This window comes from Telmatherina bonti (assembly GCF_933228915.1).
Source record: "Telmatherina bonti genome assembly, chromosome: 16".
NCBI classification, from domain to species: domain Eukaryota; kingdom Metazoa; phylum Chordata; class Actinopteri; order Atheriniformes; family Telmatherinidae; genus Telmatherina; species Telmatherina bonti.
The window spans coordinates 24,501,515-24,527,814 of NC_136614.1; the positions used below are offsets into that span (position 1 = coordinate 24,501,515).

At 36.0% G+C, this 26,300-nt stretch overlaps 1 protein-coding gene across 3 annotated transcripts; it reads left to right on the forward strand.

Moving 5' to 3' along the window:
• Nucleotides 1-4,239: 4,239 nt before the first annotated feature.
• On the forward strand, nucleotides 4,240-23,396 carry LOC306767508 (uncharacterized protein). 3 transcript variants are annotated; one of them, XM_079255557.1, is made up of 8 exons: nucleotides 4,240-4,671; nucleotides 6,387-6,410; nucleotides 11,902-12,090; nucleotides 14,939-14,980; nucleotides 20,677-20,700; nucleotides 21,057-21,104; nucleotides 22,434-22,595; nucleotides 23,169-23,396. In XM_079255557.1, exons 3-8 carry the CDS (start codon nucleotides 11,904-11,906, stop codon nucleotides 23,189-23,191), a joined length of 486 nt encoding a protein of 161 aa, XP_079111683.1. In that variant the 5' UTR covers nucleotides 4,240-4,671; nucleotides 6,387-6,410; nucleotides 11,902-11,903; the 3' UTR covers nucleotides 23,192-23,396. The 3 variants fall into 3 exon arrangements, with proteins under 3 accessions (XP_079111683.1, XP_079111682.1, XP_079111684.1); XM_079255556.1 differs by lacking the exon at nucleotides 6,387-6,410 and having other exon boundaries at nucleotides 23,169-23,394; XM_079255558.1 differs by lacking the exons at nucleotides 6,387-6,410; nucleotides 20,677-20,700 and having other exon boundaries at nucleotides 23,169-23,392.
• The last annotated feature ends 2,904 nt before the right edge of the window (nucleotides 23,397-26,300 follow it).

Consider the following 26,300-nt stretch of genomic DNA (forward strand, 5'->3'; position numbering starts at 1 on the left):
TCCCTTTTATGTCATTGCACACTGATCAAGATTGGAAACCCTGGGGTGAATCACCCAGTTGATAACCAGCTTCGTAGGACTGTTTATCAGGATTGTAAATACTTGGGTAAGTCAACCCAGGTAATGGAGAGATATCTCAGGTATGTTAGGCCTTCATACAGGCCTCTGGCCAAATTTAGCTAAATGAAAACTTTTAACAGCATGACGCCTTATACACACAAAAATTAAGAGTTTTATGCCTCTTGTTCATATATAAAGGAAAACATGTTTGCATGTTTTTTTTTTCTTTTTTTTAATACTACTCTTAGCGTGTCCATGGCCTGAATTTACAAGTGCACAGTTCACCTTGAGGGACGGGAGGTATTTCTTGGTCATATCACATCCAGCTGTGTCTGTGTGAGCCTCAGGTGTGAACTTGTCCTTGCTTAGTGGATGAGATGCTGAGCAGGCAGACAGGGTTGGATAAGTATTTCACTTTACTAACCTCTACTCTGCCATTTCCCCGGGAAGCAATAAAGCGCTCCACACTTAGTCCCTGACAATTTCAAAGAGACAAATTATCTCTCATATGCCTTTCTGAGCGTCTTACAAATCTCCTTAAACATTACAGTAACTAGTGGTTCGTGTGTTATAAGTCTTCAGTACACTCAGTCGGAAGGGTGTAAAGTTATTTAGGATATAATTGTATTTTTTGCAGCCACACACACTCATGTGGTGTACTGTAGTAAAGACACGAGCTGGTCCTGTTGATTGCTGTTAGTTTCATCAGAATTATGGGATGGTTGGTTTCATCAGAACATCTCATGGGTGAGCATTTAGTGGGAACATTCAGCGCAGCAGCAGCAGCAGCAGCAGCAGCAGCAGCAGCAGCAGCAACGGCGATTGCAAGTTTGTGAATTGTTCCAGTTTTCTAAACACACACATTATCATGATCCAAAACATCATCCGATTTGCACGTCTAAAAACAGTTCGGCGTCAAACACACTACAAAGATACTTATGAGACAAAAAAAAAGTTTGTGGTGTATATTTTGCAGATTTTGCTGCCAGAAGATGTTTCTCTTTTGGAGTTTTAGCCCATTTTATTTGTACAGAAATAAGTCTTTTTTTTTTTGGGATGTTTTTTTTTTTTCACATGAACTACACTTATGTTGGATTAAAGTCAGGACTTGAACGTGTTTTTTCCAAAACGTTGACGGTATTTTTATCCTGAAGCCAAAAATAGTCTTTCATGACTTTTAGTTAATGTTTAGATAAGATGCTGGTATCGTTCAGAATTCAATGTTTCATGGATGTGAACTTATAATTCTGCTTCTGGTTTCCCTTTTTACACCTGGTTTAAAGTTTGGGTGATGATATTAAACATCTCACTTTTTTAAACATAAAACCAATTATTTTCTTTACCTGTTTAATCCAGTGAAGGTCAGATCCTGTCCCACACAGCTATCATTCAGGAGGAAGGGAACATCTTGCTTGGGTTTCTAGTAGATCTGAATTACATGGGGAAAAAAAAAATCTAAAATATCGAATAAATCTAAATTGTTTGAAATTTGGTTTTAGATCTAATTGTTAAATTTCAGCTTTTGTTCAGAAATTTGGAAATATACTATTTTCTCTATGAGATTCCAAGAGGCATCCAGATGTGACTTTTTTCATATTCTGACAAGAACAAAAAGTTGAGCTACAAACGGCTTCACCAATCAAATACACGACACAACCTGTGGCCAAAACACTGAGGTCCCTCTAGAACAGGTTGATGCTTTGTCCTTATAGTAAAAACTAAAGGGTCTGATGTTACTTATCTGATTTATAACACAACACTTCATTTCTCTCTGGTGATTTCTACGCTGCACACCCAATGCCACATAGATGTGTGTGCACACACACTCCAAATAGCATAAAACGCACAGTAAAATATGGTTTTTAAATAAACCAGATTTTGCTAAGTAGGCTTGCATCAAAGTGTGAATGGGCATTGACACTGCTCAAAATGAACTGTACTATTGGTGGAAATGGATCAGGGTTTGTTTAAAGCTGACTAAAGAGCACCAGTGTGAATGCACCCTATCTTTTCATTATATCCACCCCTATATCTGTACAAGTTCCATATGTTTGTATAAATGTTTTTCTAACAGTATTTGTATATTAGTAGCTTTCTTTTGGCAGTTTTATTTAGATTCGTGGAGTTCTCTTAATGTATTGGCTGTGTGCATTTATGTTGTTTTTAAAAAATGTTAATGCTGAGAAACTGAAAAAAAAAAAAAACACATGACCAATCATTGGTTGGAGGAGGTTATTGATTTTCTTGATTTTTGTTTTCATATCCCAATGTCATATGTGCATATGCTGGATTACCATCAGGAAAATTAACTTTAATTTTTCAGACATAATCCAAATGTTTTATTGTTTCTGTATTTTGTTTTGAGCCATGACAGTTGAAGGCAAAAACCCCTTAATACTAAGTAAAATAGTAAAAAAAAAAAAAACTTTATGAAGAGAGATACATACAGTAAGCAACTTTTCATCATTGTGTTATATGTAAAAGATTCTCAGCTGGTCTAGTTGATCCATCATTCTAGTTAAAACGGGGAGAGGAAACCATCTCAGAACTAAAAGAGGGTTCAGTGTTGAGACAGAATATCAGCCAATCAGCCAACAACTACAGCACTTGACAAAGACATGGATTTTTTTTACATTTACAAAGATCTATACACATTTAAAAACAGCAACTGGTCCACAAACACCAAAAAATAAGGTCAGATCATTCATCATTTGCGCTTTGATTTTCTGGACAGGGGAGCAAGTGTGGCTGATTGCATGGTACCTATAATGGATAGGTCCAGTGGTGCTGGGATGCTGGGTCCATTTGTCCTCACAGGGCAAAGAGATACTGCAAAGTTCTTCTGAAAGATTACCTCTGTGGTAATATTTCTGTCCTGATGGGAGCAGTCTCCTCCAAGATTACAATTACTCCATCCACAGGACAGGTGGAGTCATCCGGTAGTTTGATGAGTTGGAAAGTATTGTATCATCCTGTAACCTGTAGCATGCAGATCTCAGCCTAACTGAGACACAAATGGGAATTTCGGACTGATATGTTAGATGCGGCGCTTTTAAATTGAGATGCACCATCTCACGTTGTTAATCCTTTGCCTCTGCGGAAACAATGAAGCAAGTGCTGCCAGTTTAATGGGGATGTTGTGGTGGTAGAATAACATAAAAAAAAGTGCAAAGTTCAGCTTCAAAGTGTTAATCTAGATATCCATTACTTTCTCATGCATGTGGTTTCACAGATAAGACCTGAATTTTGTGTAGCTTGTGTGTGTTATGTCTCTCAGCCCCCTCTGTGTGCCCTACATCTAAAACAGTCCAGTCCAATGTTAACACCAGCTGCTGTCTGTATCTCTAATTATAGCCGCTGCAGTACAGACTCCCAGGGCAAGACTGGGGGTCAGGTTACTCCTTCCCACAGCTCTCACATATAAACACACTAACACACACAAAAACACACAACATCAATTTAACTGGGCCTCAGAAGAAAAAAAAAGATTGCCTCTGACAGGGCTTAGAAATTCACAGTAGGCTGTTCTGGATATTTATTCACTTATTTACATTTTATGTTGACCTCTGCTTGTGATCACGTTGGAGTTATTATGCATCCTCTGTATGAAGTGTAGGTAGGCTGGAACATTTAGGACAAGGTTTAAAGAACTTCAAGAACTTTACACTTGATGTCTTAAGCAGAGTGAACGCCTTTGGTCCTATCAGTGTCTTTTGCTGTTCTTGCCGCTGAAGGATCAAACATTTATTAGTGTCAGATCACTTTTAATCCATAACATACTTTTAGAAAATCAATTAAAGTGCAACTTAATTCAGTTTAGGAGTAAAAGAACTGGCCTACTAATTTTTTTTAAATGAATTAGGCAACCATCAGAGAAGGGGAATGAGCTTCTCAGGGGAGGAAACACTAATGAAATATCAGCTGTTAGCAGCTCCCTCATCATTACAGCATGATTAATAAGCTCTGTGTTTTTAAAGGCACACTGCAGAGAAGACCTGTAGACCTTTATCTCCTCACTTCACTTCCATCTTTCATCTTTTTACTCCCTCTTCCACATATTTTGATCTTTCGCTCCTTTAAACTAAGTTGTCTTCCTTTCTATGCTCTCGCCGCTCCCCTTTGGCTCCTCTCTTCCTCCCTCCCATCACCTCTTTATCTCTATTTTGAACTCTCAGAGGGGGTAGGGTGACGGAGTGGGTTGACCTTCTTCCTGCTCCGTTGGTTTTCCCCTCTCTGCCTCACTCTCCAGCCTTTAAACATCAAAATCTCAGAAACCTTGACTTAATTTCTAGGACAGAAACTGCATCCTTCAAAAGCAACTTTTAAAAAAAGTGGGGAGTAAAACCGTTCACCAGATTTCCTTTTTTTTTTTTTCTCCGGTGGGGACCATTTTTTTGTGTGTGTATTTTTAGACCTGCCATGATCCAAGCTTAAGACAACTGTTGCACACTTTTTGCTGGCGGATTTGAGCAACGCCTTCTCACCATCAAGTGGGGCCAGAAAGGATTCGACAAAGGAGTTAGATGTGTGTTTCTATGGTAACACTGCATTTTCAGAACCTCTGAAGGACCAAAGGTTAACTGTGAACATCCAGCAATCTCAAAGACTAAGGTATCTAAAAAAATCCATTTCTCTCAAGCGGAACTTTAAAGTAATGATCTGAAACTAGTGTCACAAGGATTTTTGTCGAGTCCACACGGTTATTCGCCATCACTGCCATTTAAAACACATACTAAAGATCACTGACCAGTAATGCCATTCTTCTTGTCTTTCTAAGCTGCAGAGCAATTTATTCTATAATCCTTTTGTGGCCAAAAAAACCCCAAAAAACAACAACAAAAAACATGATATGTTATTTTATCAATTGGGTTTTGAAATGTACTGAATTACAAAGGGAGACATTCATTTATTATCACTTTTAGATTTTTCCTTTTTGTAAATTAATCATATTTACATGACTATAAACTGAGACATTATGGTGGAATCACATCTTCATGTCACAAATTCCCTCTACAACCTGCAGCATGTTCCAATGTGTTCCATAAATTTTCCCGGCTTTCCGTTTATGTTAACAGCCATTGCCTAAACTGAAACCACAGCTGGTGAACCTCAAAATGTTGCAATGTGATGCTACTTTCTATGGAAAGAAAAGTCTCAGATACATAATTAACATTAAGAATAATCTCAGACCTAAAAATAATACAGCGTGTGAAAAGCAGTGAATTAATGACAGTATAATGTTGTGTGTTAACAGTGGCAGATAAGATAAGTAAGCTAAGTTTACTTCGACTTTATTCTCTCATCTGCTGCATCAATGGAAAAGTGGACTTGACTCGATGACACACTGGAAAAAAAACCTCTTCAAAAAGACAAAGAGCATCGGTTTGCTTAGCTGGCAAGTGCAGAACAGACAGCTCAGAGCCAGAGACTCATTTTTAACGGTATCTCTAACTTGTTGTCATGCTGCAATAAAAAAAATCCTCAAATACCCAGACTGCTACAGGTACAGCGACAGGTTCACTACTCACTAAGCACAATCACAGCTTATAGGCCTATTATGTCTTGTAACACACTCTCAATGTGTGCTTCACCCTGTGCACTGTATACTGCTGCATGCTTGCAGCTATCTGAACATTTTGGATGAATTTGCATATTTTCCTATTGCCAGTTATCCCTCTGCAGATATAGGTCATGCAGTGACTACGTCAATGGTAAATAATGAAAGGAAACCAAAAGTCTTGTGTTACTTAATCAGAGAATAACTCGAAGTGATCAGAAGAGAGAAAGGCTGGAGAGGTCTGACTCAAATTTGATCCCCGTTTTCCTCTTCAGGTCTGACATAGCTAATGCTTTGAGTATCTGTGCTGACCTTTGTAGGAGCTATCATTGTTAGCACATTTAAAACCTGCCTTTAGCTTCCAGCATAAAACCCTGATTTGGCAAGTTAAACACAATGTCAAATTAGTGGAAACATGTTGTGTGTCGTGCTTGTTGGAAGCAAAATATACTCCTCAAATTATTATTGGAAAAGTCAGACCAGTGCTTCCTTCCATCTCTGGCTTGTGACCCTGTAAACGAAGCTAAATGTACTATTCCTCGAGTCTGAGTTCAAAGTGTTTGGTTTTTCAAAAGAAAATAAAATGTTTCTCCTCTTTTCCCTTTTAGCTTTTTTTTTGGATGTCTCAGATGTATCTCAGCATCCATAGGGGGTCTGTGAACTTCATGTTGGGAACTGCTGTGTTTGAAAGAAAATACTTTGATGTTAAAATGATCAGTTATCTGTCTTTTAACACACATTTTACCCTTTTTTTCCCTTCAATTCTCAGCACCATTATGTTATTTTGTAAACTGTAAGTGAATAGATTGAGTTTTGTGTAAATTGCTGCTTTGAGCATTTTGTGCACAAAGGCTGCATATGTATCTCATGAGAATATGTTGTGCATGTGTTGCATCCACACCACTCGAGAATATTGGTTTTATTTGCACTTCTCTGTGTTCAGTGAAGTGAGTTTATCTGCCAAGCTCCAAGCTCTAAACATGATCTTTTACAGGAGAACACTTGCATCAGAATGATACCAAATTCCCCTTTACCAGCAAAGGTCCTGCATTTAAGCTCTTACATCAGTTGAAGTAAAGAGGTAGTAAAAAAAAAAAAAAGCTAGATATTAAATGTGAAGGGACTTATCCAACAGAAGAATATCCCCTGTGACACAAGAAACCCATAATAGACTATATCATCATATGAATAAAATGTAGGAAAAAACTGTTTTAAATTAGGTGATTTGTTTTTATTAATTCTTGTTTTGTCACAAATTGCTGCATTCTGTCCTCATTTAGACCACATTTACCATTTTTTAAGCTTTAAAAGTGGAGTATGTAAGATTTTCAATATTTTCAAAATAAATTAACTAATGAAATAACTACAATCATTATTAGATAGTTTTTTTTAAACATGTAGGGTCCAGTCTGTCCATATTTGATGCGTAATTAAATTACAAGTTTGAATAATGACAAATGACAAAAAGCACTTTTTTTTACTGGTAGGCAAACATTTAAGAAGGGTGTTTGTCATCAATTAAACTTTTAATTTAATAACGCATCAAATATGGACAGACTGGAACCTACATGTTTAAAAAAAACAACTATCTAATTATGATTGTAGTTATTTTTTTTAGTTAATTTATTCTGAAAATATTGAAAATCTTACATACTCCACCTTTAAAGGACTCAATTTCTACCGGGTTGTTATTGCCTTTCATTTGCCCTCAAATGCCAGTTCGTAGCCTGCACCCACATTGTTCTAATTCTGTTCATTCCTCTGGTGTGGAGGAGGCAGCAGCAGTTGGTGTCCGCGAGTGTGTGTGAAGATCAGTTCAGCACTTTATAGTAACAACAGGTGGGTTGGGTCATCTGTATTTACTACGAGGACAGACAGAGGTTCAATTCAATTCAATTCAACTTTATTTATGTAGCGTCAAATCACGCCAATGCCATGTCAAAACACTTTACAGACAGAGAAAAAAACAAAAAAACAAAACAAAATGAAAGCCAATTCTAGCCTATATAAGGAAACCAACAGACTGAGTTGGAGGGTTAAAGGGAAATGTGGTTACACACTGTGAAACTTTGAAACAAGGGAGGGACTACATTCCTTACTATGCTGCTATGCTTCTATGTGCTTTGGTACATTTCGTGCACGCTTTAGTCCTCTATCATTCTAACACTGTGGCTGTTGTACCTGCTGCTGATCAATGACTTGGTCTGACAAGATGTTGCATTGATCAATGGCCAGCTTTTACAGCACATGCACACACACACACACCCAGGAACAAACATTGTTGGCCTTCACTTCGGAAATCCAACCACCCAATGTTGCTAAGCTGCTCCTTGAGTCTGATGAACACAAACAAGATCGTATGGACTTATAGGAGTGCCACAAAAAAGAATAAATTAGGAAAATAATGAGCAAATAAATTAGGAAATAAGTAGTGAAATAAATATACATATTTTAATATTTTCCACTAATTTTGTGGAATTTCATTCTTTTCTTTGTGTGTATTTCTTTTTCCCTCTTCTTTTCTCTGGATGATCTTTTCTTACATTTCCATATATATCTCCTTCCTCTTTGGGGTGGGATCTCTGGTCCACACAGAGAAGTCAAACCCCATGCAAATGATGTCAGCTCACTGTGCTCTGAGAGAATGTCTTATGCTGTATTTCAATTCATGATAGTTTAATTGTTCTCCAATTATAACAAAACAATTACATGATCCAAATATTTCCTGTTTATAACTAATGAGTTCATATAAGTCGGTTATTAATTAATAGTAAACCAAATAAATAAATGAATTGGGTCAAGTCTTATCTTCAGATCCATTGTCTGTCCTCAACATGGCAATAGTGGACCAAATCCTTTGAAAGAAATTTGAAAGAAATTTGATTTACATTTAAAAAAGAAAAAATTCTAAATGTCAAAGGTTACAGAAGGCTAAACAGAAGTAGCGATGATCTCTGGGTATCGGATGAAAGTGATATTTAGTGAGGAATCACAAATGTACATCAGGCGATAATGACGCTACTTTAGTTTGGTGGCGGTGCAATTAAACTTATAAATAAAAAAAAACTACTTAAAAAACAAAGAAATTCGCACATTTTGTGCGAATGAACTGTAACATTTTGGATATTTTGGATATTTTGTCATTCTGTTGCTCAGATGTAAGTTTGGTGACACAATTTGGTGAAATGTTTTTTATGTGGGAAGAAGCACTTTGCCACAGAGTGGAGAGTTAAAATTTCCCCAGGAAAAACACTAAATAATCGCCAGCAAAGAGTCCAGGCTTCAATTTGCCTACAAATTTATGTTAGAAAATGACAAATATGGCTCAAAACATTTCACTCAGGAAATATGAAAAAAGAAACCTGACTGATCAATATTATGTTTTTGATGAGTGAAATCTGTGAGTCTCAAGCAACTGAAGCTGCGGACAAGCTGAAAACAGGATCCAATGTTTGTTTGTTGTACTATAGTTGAAAGTAACACATTATTCAAATGCTTTCTACGGGTTCATAGAGCTAACAAAAGAAGGTCCCTGAAATGAACGAATGAATGAATGAATGAATGAATGAATGAATGAATGGAGCAAGCATGTCTCTAAAATAAATGCTCTAAACCAATGTATTGCTGTGTGCTCCAAAAATGGTGATTTAAGACTTTTTGCATAGATCAGAACATGCATCATATTTTTACATTTTAACATTTAGGCTACAGCACTCATCTAAATACTCAAGTAGTTGATCCAACATGTAAAAGTACAGTTATTAAAAATGTGCTTGGCTGAACTAAGGAAGTTAAATCATCAGGAGCACTGCCAATAATTACATTAAGTCTAAATCCATTGGCAGAAAAGATGAGAGTGCCTTCTAATTCTCTAAATGAGTGTCATAATGACCTGGACCTTAACGGAGCAGCGCTCAAACGGATCTGCACCCATCAGAGGAACTGTCACTTTATAAGTGCTGATGTACAATGTGAGAGTCAAGCAGAGAGACAGAAAGCAAGGCAAACTGATTCGTAGATATTGAACTGAAGCAGCCTAACACGGGCAGATAATCATGTTATTGGAGCAAAGCTTCTCCCCAACACAATGACAACATTTTTGGGGAAGTAATTTGTCTCATCCCTCAGATGTTATCTCCTCTCTTGCGCTGCCATTATTCTCTCTCTCACCCTTCTCTCTCGTGGCTTCCTCCCATTTCTCATTCACATCCTCCCACAAATAAACAGAAGATGCTATAATGAGTCACCAGCGTCTACATAAACAGCTTCTGTGTGTATTAATTATAATGTTGATATTTCTGAAAGCACAGACTGAACTTGGATAAATTTGGCTTCATTGGTGAATTCACGGCGAGACAATGCCAATATTGTGTTATATAGCACGCTTACGATACAACAGCACAGCATTCTCCTTAGAGCATAAACGCCTATGTCGTATTTAAAGGTTTTATAAGCAACGATGCACAGTCATATAGCAAGATTAGGAGAGTACAGTGAGTCAGATAGCACAATTTAGCCACAACATGACATAGGAAATTATGCCACGAGGCGAATGATAGGCTGTAGAGGCAAAGTTGCTCATTCTGTCAGTTTGATTTGTTCGAATGATTTAAGATAGCTGCTGTGTCTTAACTAAAGGTCTGACTCCAATAGGAAAATCACTCACATTGCCTTTAACAATCCACATAGCACTAACCTAAAGATAAACGCTCTAACACTAAGTTACCAACAACAATGTCCTGAAACAAATGGGCTCTATATTATTTATTGAGTGACTAAAAGAAGTCAAACGGAGGCCAGTAAAACTGATGCAGTGGCTTCACCCACACACCTATGATAATGACAGAAAGAAGGTAGTTCTTCATATTCAAACGTTTTATTCAGTATGTCAGTATGTTGGTGGGAAGTATACATTTGGTCTGAAATAGGCATTAAAATTAAGCAAAACAACCATAAATGAACAGGATGTGAGGAAAAAAAAGTCATTATCTCCTGAACAAAAACTGGGCCAAAATGAACAAGGGGTGGATAAAAAAATTCAAACAGGATTTGTTTTGTGAGATGCCATCATTTCTTTTTGCACCAATCTTTTAAGGTCCTAAAACAGCATTTCAATCAGGCTGAGGTCTGAATTTTTGCAACACTGATTCTTTTCCTTTTTTCAGACATTCTGGTGGGGTTTTGATGAAGTCCTTGACCACTGTCCTGTTGCATAAACCGGTGTTAGCCCAGTTTTAGCAGTCAGACAGACAGGTTCATATTTCACCATGAAACACTTGATTCATAGGATGACTTTATGAATACAGAATGATCAGTTTAAACTGGACTAATGTGGGTTTCTGTCATACAGGCACAATTAATTGGCTTGAACTGATTTTGTCTTTAAAGTGTCTTAATATCACTTTGTTGACTTTCTTTTTGATGACTTTCACTGCAAATAGAATTGATCGAACTGAACTCAATTGAAGTCAAATAGTTGCTGTTCACTTTAAGACGTGCAAATGACCAGATAGATTTTCATTTTGTTTTGATGTGTAAAACTGTCAAACTGAATAATCAAGGGGAGTAATGTTTTCTGCTCCTTTGAACAGGTCTGCACTCTAATGGATTACTCACAACAATGTTCTGCTGTTTGTTGTTCAGAAGATACACTTATTGTGAGTCTCACATTCCTGTTATCTGGCAGCAGACAGTAACTGAATACATTAGTGTTTTCTATAAAAAAAAAAAAATCTTAAGTTAGACTGTTACAAGTTAGCAATAAAGAAGCTTCATGTCCAAGATCATTGGACTGGTCCACAAATGGTGATTTAACTGCAGCATTTTTGTTTTAGATGTCAAGAAACTGTAAATCCATGACTTCAGTGTGAGATATTGAAACTTTTCTTGCATATTTTTACACAGAAAATGCAGTTTTCTCTTTCCTTTCCTCCCACATGTGACTTCTTCCTGTTTTTACTGCTCTCATCTGTGAATATTTAATGTTAGGAGTGAAAGCTGGATTTGAATTAACATACAATGTTGTCTTACATGCAGCATGGCATAATTGACTTGGGATGTGTGATGATAATTTTGACCTTTAAAAGAGGTAAATATGAAATGACTTTTGATGTGTGTGTGTGGGGGGGGGGGGGGGGGGGGTGTTGTTGAAACTCCTGTTGCTTAAAACTGATAAAACTTTGTGGATTTTCTTATATTGTGGGCATTCTTATATGTTTTATCATCTGAAGCTGCCTTCTCTCCACTTACCTGTCTTCTCCTTATCTGTCTGCTACACTTTTTAGCAATGAGCAGTCAAGCTGACGGTGGGGGGGCGGCCCCCCAGTCTCGATCCCATCAGAGGACATTCTTGGATGATGTCATTTTAACCTTCAGCTCACCAATGGCCTGGCTGCTGGTTGTGGCTCTTGTCATCACATGGTCCGGAGTGGCAATTGTTCTATTCGATCTGCTTGATTATAAGACTCTAGCAGGTAACTCATGCTTCCTTTTATGTGCAGAATGTTTTACAGCTTGATATTGTTCGGATTTTATGCTCTTAAACATTAATAGTAATTCAGTTATAAAATGTGTTTTATAATGTGTCCTTTTAGGATTTTGCTGTACCTAATTGACATTTTCCATCCACGCCTCCATTTTTTTCACATTTTAGTCATACTTCCATTTTCCATCCAGAAACCTTTCAGACATTTTTGAAGCATACTTCAAAAGTGGGCACGTTCTCACAGAGATCATTTTCAACAGCATCTGTGTAATGTGACAAACACAATCTGTTTCCTCTTCACAGCCCACATTAGTATCATAAATTTTAAACATATATGCGACTTTTATGCTTAAAGTGACAAAATGTGTGTTTACCACTTACTCTGCAGACAGATGCTTTGAAAATGACACCCATTTCCCCATATTTAGAAATGTATTTCTCACGCTCACTTGTTCAGTTGGAATCTAACATTAATGTACCAGCACAGCTTGTACATACTGAGGTTTTTTTTTCCACACCACCTCATTTTACCTTCAACATTTCACTTCTACTCTTGTAGAATGGATTGAAAGTGCACGTGGTGGCGATAACATGCATACTGAAAACACAGGCAAACGGTTTGAATCCAACAAAGAGCTTAGAGTGATATGGTTTAATAATTTGGCTGATGTAAACTTTTTATTAACAGTTTTTGTTGTCCAGCAGAAACTGTGAGCAGCTTTTCTTCTTGATGTGTATATCCTGCTATCTGAGCACACTTAAAAAATGTATTTTCCTAAACTTATAACTATATTGCTATTCGATTATAGTAAATGTGACATTTTTTTCAAACATTTTCTGTATCCTTCACTTGATTCATACTGTTCATACTGTCTCAGTGATCATGCTTACAAACCCTTTAAGCCACCCAGCCACCAGCCACAACAATAAAACCACTGAAAGGTAAAGTCAATAACAATAAACTGGAAGCATTATTGGAGTTTATTATAGGAGTTTATTTTAGGTATAGATATTCTTTTCTCAGTCTGGCATTCATCTGGCAATTTCTTTTTTATATTTAAAAAGTCCTTACTGTTTTGTTAGCTCTGCTTAGGGTTGGTCATCATAAATACTTTGTCAGGTTGAGGAACCACACATCTGTCTTGACTTATGATGCCAGGGGTCATAACAAAGTACAAATTGTGATTGTTAAAGCACTGGGCTATAATGTCGGTGCAAGTGTTTGGTGCTACTTCTGTGGTTGTTAGGGATCTAATATTGTACAACTGTGAACCATCATTGCTATCAATTCAGTCATGGGTGCCTAAGATTCATTGATTCGCATAACCTGTGTGGTCTGATCACACGGATGATATGTTGTGGTATCAAAACATAAAAAGCCTTAATACTGACTATTTGGGAAGGGTATCAGATCACACGGTACATAACACTCGGCTACTTGTGGATCTGTGTTGACTCAATATCATGCAGATCCTTATAGGCACTTGTGAGTATCCAAGCTGGCTCATGAAGCAATGGAGGGGCTGGCCAAGACTGAGTCATAAGACTACTTGTTGTACAAGGACTGTTTATTGTGAAAAGAGGATAATCTGTGTTGAACCATGACTGTGTGCATTGATCCCCGTATTTGTCCCCGTATGAAGCAATAATGATAATAAAGAAAGTATAAAAAAAAATAATAATAATACTTTTAAAACTAATAAATTAATAAAACCTATGACTGCAAAACTGATATGAACTTCCAGATCTCTGGCACCCATCAAAAACATCAAAAACATGGCTCATGTTTTCTGTAGCTTATTTGTGAATTTACACTTAGATTCTATCATTTCTAGCAGCTCGGTGCTGCAAACAGAGAAACTTGTGCTGAAGGACAGCTATGGTGCTAATATTTGAAAAGATAAGACAATCACTGACAACGGTAATTTTCTGCAGGCAGATAGGGTGTGAAAAAAAGACACTCTGACCAGAACTTGTAGCTCATCTTTGCATCTCCCCCATGTCCTTTCACTGGATGTATCAGGCAACAGGGAGTAACAAGATGCAAATATGGATAGAGATTTTGACATTCTTTAATACATACAATACAATAGAGCTAACAATACATACAAAGTGTCGTGTTTGGCAGTATTCTCTGACAGCAGAAGACACCCATAAAGCCAGTATGGATAAGAAAACAAAAATTAATTTAAAAAAATTAAAAAAAAAGGTTTTGCACAAACATTTTAAAAGTGAAAGTGTTGACCTGGCCTTTATATTTTTCTGATCTGAATCCATCTATTTTATGTGCTATAAATTGAGATGCCAGATTTTAGCCCTTACAAATAGTTTTGTTACCTAACACCACCTGAGGTCTGTAGAGTTCATACTTTGACATATCAGAGATTTTTCAGTAGCACAAATATTGCTGGTTTTAATATTGTGACTGGTGACAGTAACTTTAATTAAAGACGAAAAACATCTTTTGTCCTTGAAAAACAGTCCTTGAATGAAATAGATTTTTTTTCTTTGAAACTCTTTGACATCTAAAGTCAATCTTAAACTTGAATTGAAAAAAATAACATAATAAGATATTCCCTCCAGTTGCTGTGTTCTAGTATGCAGTTAGTTCACTGCCACTAAGATCTTTCTAGCAATTCTACTCATATCTGCCCTTTACCACTCCCACCACCACACTTCTCCATGTGGATTATCCTATTGTCTAGCAATGGTCCTTTCATACACATCCAACACACTCATCTTTAACTCCTCTCCTCACTTTCCTTCTTTCTTCATCCTCCACCCTCCTTGTCCTCTCCATCCTCATGCTGTCAATCACCTGTCATCCCCATCCAAAGACTACACATCATACTGTGACGACCCCGTGTGTCTCTCACCTGGTAAAAGCAACAACTAAACCACAGTTTGATTGCACTGCTTGCTTCTAGAGCGCTGCATGTGACAGTTCTGCATCAAATGTTGAGTGTCTGGTTCAAGACGTGTCCATCATATTGTTTTACATTTGGTCATTTTAAGGATAAATCAACAATAAATCCCAAAAGAAAATTGTGATTTTTCTCCAGTAAATATTTTCCATAAATCATGAAAGCATTAAAGGTTGCTGCTAAACATGTATTTAAATACCAGTGTGATCTCGTTTGAGCAAAATAATCTTCTGGTTAAAAAATTCAAACCTAAAAATGGAGAATCATCCTTCAGAAAACTGTTTTTGTCACATTTAGAACAGTTCTCACCCAGAGTAGTTCAAATAAAACAAAAAAAGCCGCAAAATATTTTTTTAAACTTCATTATCTCTTGGAATGCAAACTTTAAGGTCAAAGTTCACCAAATTTGCTTTCAATGCAGATCAATTTCTCTCCCAGCGCTCACCAATGAGTCCTTTCGCTTCCATTGTTGTGAATTGATTTTGACACAAAATGTTCCGTTTAAAATGCTCCAATGATCAGCTGTTAATTAGGTTTGGATATAGACATTTACTTGAACTGGGTCATTACATTAATCACCAAAAGCCTCAAGGCAATAAATCTAATCAGAGCCTCTAGACCTTAGAAATGTGCAATAGCATGCATGATTAGCTTACAAGTTCAACAAGATAAAGGGACTCACTGTTGATTTAGCCTTTGAACAAAAGTGCCCTGATGTCAGTTTTGTAAATGTTTTTACTGATTCATGATTTTCTTCTGAAGTAGCTTTGCCCAGCATTTTGTTTCATTTATTTTTCACTTTTTAGTTCAAATCAGTGCACGAAAAATCAACATGCGTTTTTAATAGTATGTGCATGTGATGCGTTTTATCTGGACTTTCTGATCCTCATGGACTGATTGTAGCCCAGCCAATCTGCAAACTAGCTGAGATTTTAGATGGAATTATTGCTGCAAATTAACCTCTGAAAATCTAGCCAACAAAGACTAGCAAGAAAAACTCTGTATGATATATTTTCTTATATACTAATCACATTTCATCTAGAAGTAGCAATAAACCTTGCCCATCTTTTAAGACTTTTTATTAACTTTAGAATGCAGATGAAGGCCAAAAATCCCATTTACGCCATTGTCATCCTTCATTGTCAGATATTTATCAAATATTTTCAAATCGTATCATTTTGATAAAAAGCATAAAAAACTTTCTGGAATTTTTCAAATTAAAGAAGGCTCACTGAGCTGCAGTTATCTTTGAGCAGAGATTGTTTTTAGGCATGTTGTTGGAACAAAAATGTATAAAAAAAACAAAAAACAAACAAGCATCCGTATATGAAAAGGATGTGGACACAGAAGCAGATAAAGACAAACTGCAACAGAGACATAATATGTAGAAAATTACAGTGGAGCTTTGAGCAGAATGAAGGTAAACAACTGGGCATCAGAAGATGATTAAACACATCTTCATTTAAAACTAAGAAAAGTTGATAGTTAATACAAATTATTTTCTTTAAAGTGCAAAAACACAACTAATGATATCCTGTTTCAGGCATTAACAAAATTATCTTAAAGTTTTTAAACCTTATCAGTCTAAAAAAAAACACACTGACAGCTTGAAGGGTGTACATCATTAGTCTCTCTTATCGTGCTTAGATATATCTTCAAACTATATTTTTTCCTCTCTGAGGGTTATTTTTAGAACCCACCTGGACTTTATTTGTTTCTGTGGGAGGGTTTATATTTTTGATCTTGTTTCTTTCTCTTTAGAGGCGCTAAACTGCCACATATCCAAAAATATAGAGAGGAGAGAGAAGGGGGGAAGGGACAAAGAGACAGAGGACTCGAACAAGAAAGCAGAACTGTGAGCATAAATAGAAATGCTTTTAAAGAGCCAAAAGGAAGAAGAGAGCCAGGTTATGGAAGCAGAAAGACACAGAAACTGAGACTGATTGACTAAGGAAGAACAATAAAATGAATACAGAGAATTGCCAAGGGGAAATGTTTGCTGTCTTTTCCTGGTTTCTCTGGCTTTGTGTGTGGAGTGCCAATCAAAGAAATGTCAGTGCATTAATCAGTTATTTACGAAGCTGCAACTCTTCCACAGTGGGAGAGAAATAGGCAAAAACGCGTCTTCCATCTGGCAGTGGGAAAATTAAAGAGATCCGCAGAGAAAATCAAAACAATGCATTTAACACTTTAGAGATGACAGTTATCATAACAGTCACACAGAAGTGATGAAAGCCCAACTCACACAGCCCTCAGAGAGGCAAATGCAAAACACCTGCACTGGAGCAGCAGTGTATGATCAGTGTGTTTTAACACTGTTGGCAGCCGAAAAACAGGTTTTTATTTTCACAGTTACAATCCAAAGCAAAATTATAACCTTTCCTCTCATGGATGGATTCTGGTTGTGCAGCAGCAGAGGCAAGTCATAATAGTATTTGACCATTTACATATTGTTATCATCACTGTAAAATCACTGCTTCACTGAGCTTCTCTGATCCAGCTTAGATGCGCCTTCAAACAATGCAGTGTACAATAATATGAAAACTAATAAAGTTGGAGCTGTAACATGAAATAAGGGACGAGGACGACATAAGAAATAAATGAGCATCTTCTTTGTCAACGTTTAAAGATGGACACGACATCATGCTTATATGACATTAAATTTTAAAAAAAAATCATGTTCAACCAAAGCTGTATGTTTATAATGCATAGAGCTGTGTTGGAGCCAGAACACGACAGCGATATGCTTTGCATCAAGTGCCACCACTACCACCAACCAAAAGTTTCACAATTTGGCTAAAATCTGACCACATAGATGTGCTGTGACTCAGTTCCCATTCGTAATTGTCAGGTTTCACTTAATAAAAAAATGCGTGTTTCAATCCGTGATATTGAGCTTTAAAAGCAGCAGAACATCAACGAAAGTTAGCAAGATGCCATTTATTTGTTCTTTTCTTACTACATAGAGCCTAAACTTACTATAATATTGTGACATGTTATTCCTTATTGCGCCAAGACCTTATCAAGCAATAAGAAAAGACAGGGTTCGATTAAAAATGATAAAAAGTGAAAAATTCAAACAGCATAGACTCATCCAAGCTAATAGCCAATGGAGTCGAACATCTGCAACACATGGCCATCTTGCCACAGTCAGCTTATTCAGTACATTGTTTTACTAGTGCAGGAATATAACATGCTCCATTTAAATTAGTTGTTTTTTTAAAAGGATTTAGTTTGCAATAAACACCAGATATGCATAAATAATTATAACCAAAAATTCTACTAAGCAGAGCTTTAACCATGGACTTTAATGTGGAAATGATCAGATAGGTGCAATGAATATACACACTAAAAAGATGATCGTTGTGTTATAACATAGAATAGAATGAATAGAATGATTGATATATTATATCATATAATACATTTCTAAGTCATAATTCTCTTCATTGTTGGTAACATCTTGGACATAAAAGTAAAATACATATACATATATACATGAAGAAATGCAGCTTGTTAAAATCCCCACCATTTACAGAGAACTACACGAGTGTGGGGATGTTCACACGGAGGACACGTCAATTTACAATTAAATGACCTAAATTCAGATTCCACTGTTCAGATCCACATGGGCCCAGCAGAGTGGGAGGGGACTTTACACCATCACAAACAACACATGAATTATAAAAGTATTAAACACAGCTTGGGCTAAAAGTCTTTGCTCAGGACTGTGAAGCTTCTGGATCTTGCCGTTTGAACTGGACAGTCTGTCCTGTCCGAGTCCTCTCTCCTGAAATGCAGAGCGGCTTCCCATCAGAGGTTGGTTCAATATTTAATTCATTGTAAATGTGTGCAACTATAGCCTTTTAGGTACTCATTAGCATTAAGCCACATCAGAAGGGGATTCTTAAAGGTTTTTTGTTTGTGTTATTACTTTGCAGAGTACATCAATGAATTTATGAGAATGTTAACTGGTTGTGCTTCTACTGAAACCCTTGACAGAGTAGAATACCTCGCAAAATTAAAGTATTCCTGCTCTAATTTGGGCGCCATTGGTGTCAGTAAATCCTCTTGATTCACAACTGTGCTGCACAATTAAGTTGTTTTTCAAGGACAACAGCTACAAATTCTACAGATTCAAGAATCCAGAATTATAGGCACATTAATAACTTTTGTAAGAAACCAAACTGTTTGTAAATCTGTCAAGATTTCAGCAAGTTAAGAGTATTTGTGCGAATCACTCCCACAGCTGGCCGTTTCTGCCGTTCGAAACTCCGCCGTAAAGCATCTGGCCTTTATATATGGCTCTGACTGCAGGTATACAACTTCATATCAGCAGGCGGTGGAGTTCTACCATTACATAAAATTTAAAATTAATTTCAATTATAAAATAAATAAAAGCTTTTACATTACAAAAATAATAGTTTTATATAAAAGCAAATGTTTCTCGCAAAATCTTTACATAAAAAGCAACATTTCTGAAAGGATTTAACAGAATTGTGGCTTTGTCAGTCTCAGTAATGAATGAATCACTTTCCACCTATTTAAAGAAGTTCGTTCATTTTGGTAAAAAAAAAAAAAAAAAAAAAAGAATTAAAAAAACTTCCATAGCACTACAGAGGTGTAGCTGTCAAAACCAGTATGTCAACCAATTGTTTTGAGTTGGTTTAAATGTCACAGGGCACTTTACATACACGAATCAACATACACATCATTTCAAGCCGAGATTGCCAATCCATTTTTAATTAATAAATTGTGATAATTGACTAGTAAAATCAACTGCCGTTTTTGCCAATTTCATTAAAATATTATCATCAGCCATTGATATAAATACATATATTTAAATTGTTTTCAGTGTGTGAAAGGACAACGTCAGCCCACACAGTCTTTATCTCAGGAATACTCAATCCTGGACTTCAAGGGCCGGTGTTGTGCAGGTTTTCCATGTCCCCACTGCAACACACCTGATTTAAATCAGTAGGTATTTAGCAGACATGTGCAGAGCTTGTCTGAGTCGGAGTCAGATGTGTTCCTGCAGGGACACTTGGAAAACCTACAGGACACCTGCCTCGAGGATTAGAATTGAGGATCCCTTTTTCATCCTGTTCAAGTTCATTGGGAGGTGCTGTCCCTCCAGTTCAACAGAGAACTAACACACAGACAGACAAACACACCCCAAGTCCTCCCTATAGGTAATTTAGAATCACCATTTTAATAGTGATGTGCAATCAGTTGTGCATAATCATGAATCTTAATGAAGTCTTGGACGAATGACTGGTGCAATCATCCATTTCGGCTGCCTTTTTTATTTTAATATTGGATTTTACTCTGGACTTTTCTTTATTTCTTTCCGTTTTTTTATTTTTTGTTTTGTTTTTGTTTTAGATTTTTTTTTTTTAAGGTTAGGGCTAAAAAAAATCCATTAAACTGATCCTGTTGCTGATTTGAAAGTAAAATAAAGAACCATGATTTGGCTATAATTACAGGCTCATTACTGCTAATGACATATCTCACAGTTTTAGTCAGAAATTTCTTAATGGGTGCCTCAACAGAAAGTGCTATCAGCACATTTCTGATGCATGTATTGTTTCTTTGTGTTTTTACACAACTGTAACGAAAATATCAGTGAGTGACGTTGCCTCGTATCTATGCAGACACTGTCAGAGATGGAAGAACAGGTAAAATAAATAAAACAGTTTTGTTATCAATATGCTTGTGGTGATTTTTTATTGTCAGTATTTCCATTCAGTTTGTCTCTTTTGCATCATGACAAATTCTAACATGTTTGAAAACCATGACTTGCATGTGAGGTTTTCTTTTGTCATATTTGCAACACGATAGTAGCAAAGCTCTAAATCTGGCTGTGAATGGTAAAATATACAGTGACATGAAGGTTGCCGATCATTTATTTCTGATTTCTCAAAATTCTTTTTGCACGTGTGCTTTTCCTCTTTGTTTGCCTGAATCTTTAGCGTTTTCTCAGAAAGCTTCATATACTTTCTTTGTTAATGTAATGCATCTGTCTCCTGTTCAGGTCTCCCGCCTCCTCCTGCCATTGCCAAGAGAGGTTTGAAGGCTAGAGGCAAGCTGAAATTTAGCACATACTCCTTTTATTACAAAACTTAGATCATGTAATATACATATAGACAGCAGTGCACTTTCAGGCATCTTTTTGTTAATTAAACAAAGATCTTCAGTATTTCAATTCAAACCAGTGGTACTCTTGACACTTATAGACGTATTTATAATCAGTATGAACTGTATCCATATGCTGTGACCGCTGGTTTAGAGTCATAAAATATAAAAAGCAAAAGGGAAAATAAATAAGTTTAATTCCTGTTTACATATTGAAAGAAATATATTGCTGAAGCATGATACAGTATTCCAAGTAGCTTACTGTTGGCAGGCATAATAACAGGCATAATAAATGCCTTCATTCAGCCAATCAAAATAAAAATAAATACTGCTTAGCGTGACTGAACTTGGAAAAGTAAAACAAAAAGTGGAAAATGTCTGAGGACATTAGAAAGAACATCATTTGCAAGTTTGCTCAAGGTTAAAACTTCAAACCATCTCCAAGCAGCCTGATGTTCCTTTGTAAACAAATTAATATATTATTTTAAAGCCATGAACCTGTATCCAACATCCTTGGATGAGTTTAAATAGCTTCTTTGTTTTATTAAAGGTACATTGAAGTGCAGATGTATATTTATGATCCAAATAAATCAACATTATCTGAAAGCTTACAGAAAAACATGAAGCTTTAAAGACCAACAGCGGTACATTGTCATGTTGGCATGTCACCTAGGCAACCAACTGTAGGCCAGTGCTTTATGTTGTGGTTATGTCATCACTTTAAAATAATACCAATATTAATATCAGTGTTTCAGAATTAATAATGATTACATCAAGATGCCATGCACCGATGACAGAAGGACATTTAATCTGATTCATATCATTAAATAAATCAGTCAGTATCAAAATGCTATTTCATAGAGTTTTTGCTTGAATTCAAAGCCATAATTTAGTAAATACACAAAGAGTACAATCTCAGGAATAGTTCATGTAGGTCTATTAAAAACTCAACAATGACCAACAAACAATAAATCTGGGTCTTTTTTTCCACCAGAATGCGTAACATTTGCTAGAATAAAATCATTATGTTGTTATTGTGTTGGGTTTTAGCTCCAACCATAATCCTTTTGACAGTTTCACAAAAATACTAAAACAGCTGCGATGCACAAACACTTGAATGAAAACAAAGAAGCAAGATGAAGACACAGATGTATAGGAAATTAATTGTAATGGTTACAAGTGTTAAGAGAAAGCAGTCAGGAGCTCAACATTTACATATCTTCTAAATCACTAATGTAGAAAAAAGTTTCAAAGGTTATCTTGTGTTTTATTTTAGGTGGGATTCGTCCTGTAAAACAAAGGCCTGCCACAATCCATGTTGATGTCCCACCCCAGGAGAGTGCTGACTGGCTGGAGATGATGTGGACATTTGTTGTTGGTTTGGTAGCTCCCGATGAGGAAGAGGAAGGTATTCACCAGCTAACTGAAACCCTCACATGTAAGAAAACATCTTCTCACACAAATTAACCATGGAATGATGATAATGACTAACAAGTAGCATTCTTAAAACAACGCGTATCCCCATGTTCTTACATGATCGCAATCACTCATCAGTAAGAGCCATCAGAGCATCAATGCTCCCTAACTGAGGTATGATGAATATGAAATTATATTATGCTTGAATATAATTTCTGTTCAGTTATGAGACATATTATTTAATTAAAATGCACCAAAACTGAAATTTGTTTCAGTTTGTTTAAACTATGATGTGTTCATTTAGAAACAGATGTCACTCCTGTACCCTGAATATGAGAAGCATTTTGTTTAAAAAGAAAAAAAAAAAGATGCTCAAGGCCAGACAGATATTAGGCTGAATAGAAAAAAATTATATATAAAAAAAAAACATTCCTTTATGCACAAAGGATGAGATTACCTTTCTTTCTTTTACCTTTTTGTTATATGGCATGTAAAGAACTATCTTTCTATCAGATATAGTTCCAATCAGACTGTCATGTGCACGTTCTTCACTTTGTAAAATTTGGATTTATGAAGTCTCTTTTGTGTTTTTCAGCCTTCCATTCAGAGGAGCTCTGAGAAAGAGGAGGTGGAGAAGAGAAGAATGAAACGCATCCCCAGCTGCCTGGAGAAAGCAAACGAGAGGGATTTAAAAGCGTTGAACGAGAAGGTGTGGAGAAGCAGAGAGGGAGAATTTAGATTGCAATTATGTCTGTTCTGTCCATTAGTTACTGAGATTTGATCAATAAAGACCCTAAAATTGAGAACTTGGCTTTGATTTCCTTTGTCAGAGTGGCACATGAACAGTATGTTTTAGGTTTATTTTTTTCTTGATGTGCTTTTCTTAACTGTCTCTCATTGCTGAGAAAATATATCTAGAGGGATGTCTCTGAACGAAGGGTCCATCTTTTAATTCAGCAGTGAGAAACTAGGCCACTTATAGCTCTATTTCTCTCACAAGCTGCTAAATTCAAAGATGATTAAAGGTTTTGAGAATTAGCCAATGTCATCATTAAAACATAATACCGGCAATTACCTGATTGTTTTTTTGTTTTTGTTTTTTTCATGACACAACTTTTACACAACAAGCACTTGTTATATATCTAACTCCAGCTACGTCTCTTCTAACTGAAACTGACTAAATATAAGAGAGGTTTAGTTTTCCAGATATTTTTGTTTGTTTGGCACAACTTTCTCCAAAAATCTCGGTATCGGTTGATATTGGTATCTGAAATTAAGAGCTGGACAAAATAAGTATATATCTGTAAAATAGCCAATATCAAACATCCCTACATTTTATGTATTTTATAATAAACATGTTATTAAATCATCAGATGATTGATTTAAATTAGTCTGAACAGTTAAAAAAAACTTTTACTAAAAAATCTTCAACCTGACAACTTTTAGGATGATGTGCCTCATAAGAGAATGAACTCTAATGTCAAGAAGAAGCAGACATGATGAGGATTTAATTTCCTCTGGTCCCTCCAGAGTTACTAGGTGAAACAAATAAAAGAGCTTGAACATAAAGCATCTAATCGGCCACTACATCAATTCCTCAATGAATACATAAAAACAAATCTTAAAATCTATCAATCTTTGTTTATCAAGCACCCTTTCATGCAAAGAAAACACAACGCAGATGGTTTTACATTAAAAACATAATGAACAAAAATCTGTCTAAAAGCAATGTCCACCTAACTGAGGAAATTAAAACACAAAGGTTAAATTAAAATGTGTTCATCTGAATAAATAAACAAGAATAAGCACAATCTTGAAAAAATAAAAAAACAGATCAAATTTACATAACAGAATAAAAATAAGATTAATTGAAGTTAAATAAAATAGACAAAACTAGGAATATTGTAAATGGGCTAAATATGTGGTGCACGGTGGCATAGTGGTTAGCACTGTGGCCTCACAGCAAGAAGGTTGCTGGGGCAAGGTTTAGGCAGTGGTCTTTTCTGTGTGGAGTTTGCATGGTCTCTGTGTGTACTCTGGCTTCCTCCCACTGTCCAAATGTTAGGTTAATGGGTTACTCTAAATTGCCCTGCAATGGACTGTCTAGGGTGTACCCGGCCTTTCACCCAAAGACTGCAGGGATAGGCTCCAGCTTCCCACATCCCTTCATTGAATAAAGCAGTAAGTATAAATGAATGAATGAATAAATAAACTTACCCGACACTCATAACTGGATCAATACAGATGATGTTTTTACTATTAAATTTGACAATATTTTAATGCTGTTTGTGATTATTTAGACAAAAAAAAAAAAAAAAAAAACATTTTAAATGTACTTAAATTTAACTTAAATCTGAATTGAGATGAATTAATAAAAAATATATATATAAATATATAATAAATCTAAAAAATCAAAACAAATCTTAATCTTAGTTAACAGTTTGGTCAGTAAATACATATCAAGCAATTCCCAGCTCAAGATTTTATTTTAAACAATGAGTTTATTTTTCTGCAGAAAGCTTGAGATGGTAAACAAAATAGAGTAATGCAAACAAAGACACCACCTTACAAGATGTAGGAAAAATATGCTTATATTGTTTGACAAAACCACAACATCTGTCCCTTTAAAAAAATGAAAAAAATAAAGATTAAATTATTTGATTCTTTTGTGACTTTTTCTCCATTGATTTTAATTAAAACATCTCTTGATTTGAGCAAGCAAACATTTGACCATCTCTAAACCACACATGCACTCCATCTGAACTGAGTCGCACCGAGTTGATGATTTAACAAAGTACTAGTTTAAGTCAGTGACTTTTCATTTCATATCGAAAAGAATTTATCGAGTAAAGGAACTGGCTCATCAGCTTTTCTGCTGAGAATTAAAAGAAAACTAAGTCGCCACCCCTGAAGCTAACTCGACCATGTTACATCTTATTCGTTTCACCTGCACAAAAACCAAAGTGACCTCTTACACATTTACAAGCACTCTGTGACAGTTTCTCGGCCAGTCATTAAATGTTACAGTTATTAGTGAGTTTTAACGACTGACTTTTCCCCCTCAGAGTCATGGAAACGACCTGCTTTCATTCTGTGTGATAAGCTCGTTCACAGCAGCTTAACAGGATCCATCTATATGATGAGATGAGATCAATGCCGTTTATTTAGGACTGACACAAATTCAGATACATTCACTTTAACCATCAACAGTAACAGAAATTATATCAGAAATTAGATTAGAGCTTTTTTTACAGCTTCATCTCATATTAATCCATCTGAAATTTTAAACACAGTCAGTACACACATTGTTGTTTAACTAACTTTTACATCATAACCTGTTTTTCTTTAATTATGCAGGTATTCAGTGCAAACAAAAAAACTGCAGCGTCAGCGTTCAGCGATCTCTTTCAGTAGATTCTGACCACAATCTCTCCGTTTACAGCAAAATGGAAAAGAAGTTCAAGAGCCACTGTGGTGTCATAGCTGGTATGAAAATATAATATAAGTAGCAGTCAATGCCATTAGTGCAGTAACATGATGAGGTAAGGACGGTTAATCTTAAAATAATTGACATAAAAAATACTGACACACGTACACACACACACACCTGCTTTTAGATTCCTGGCAGCAAAAGCCATGAATAATGGATCGTAGTTTTCCCTGGCCTGAGGGAGAAGCTTTTAAACATAATTTGTTGCTTTAATTTATTTACACAACCTGGCAACAA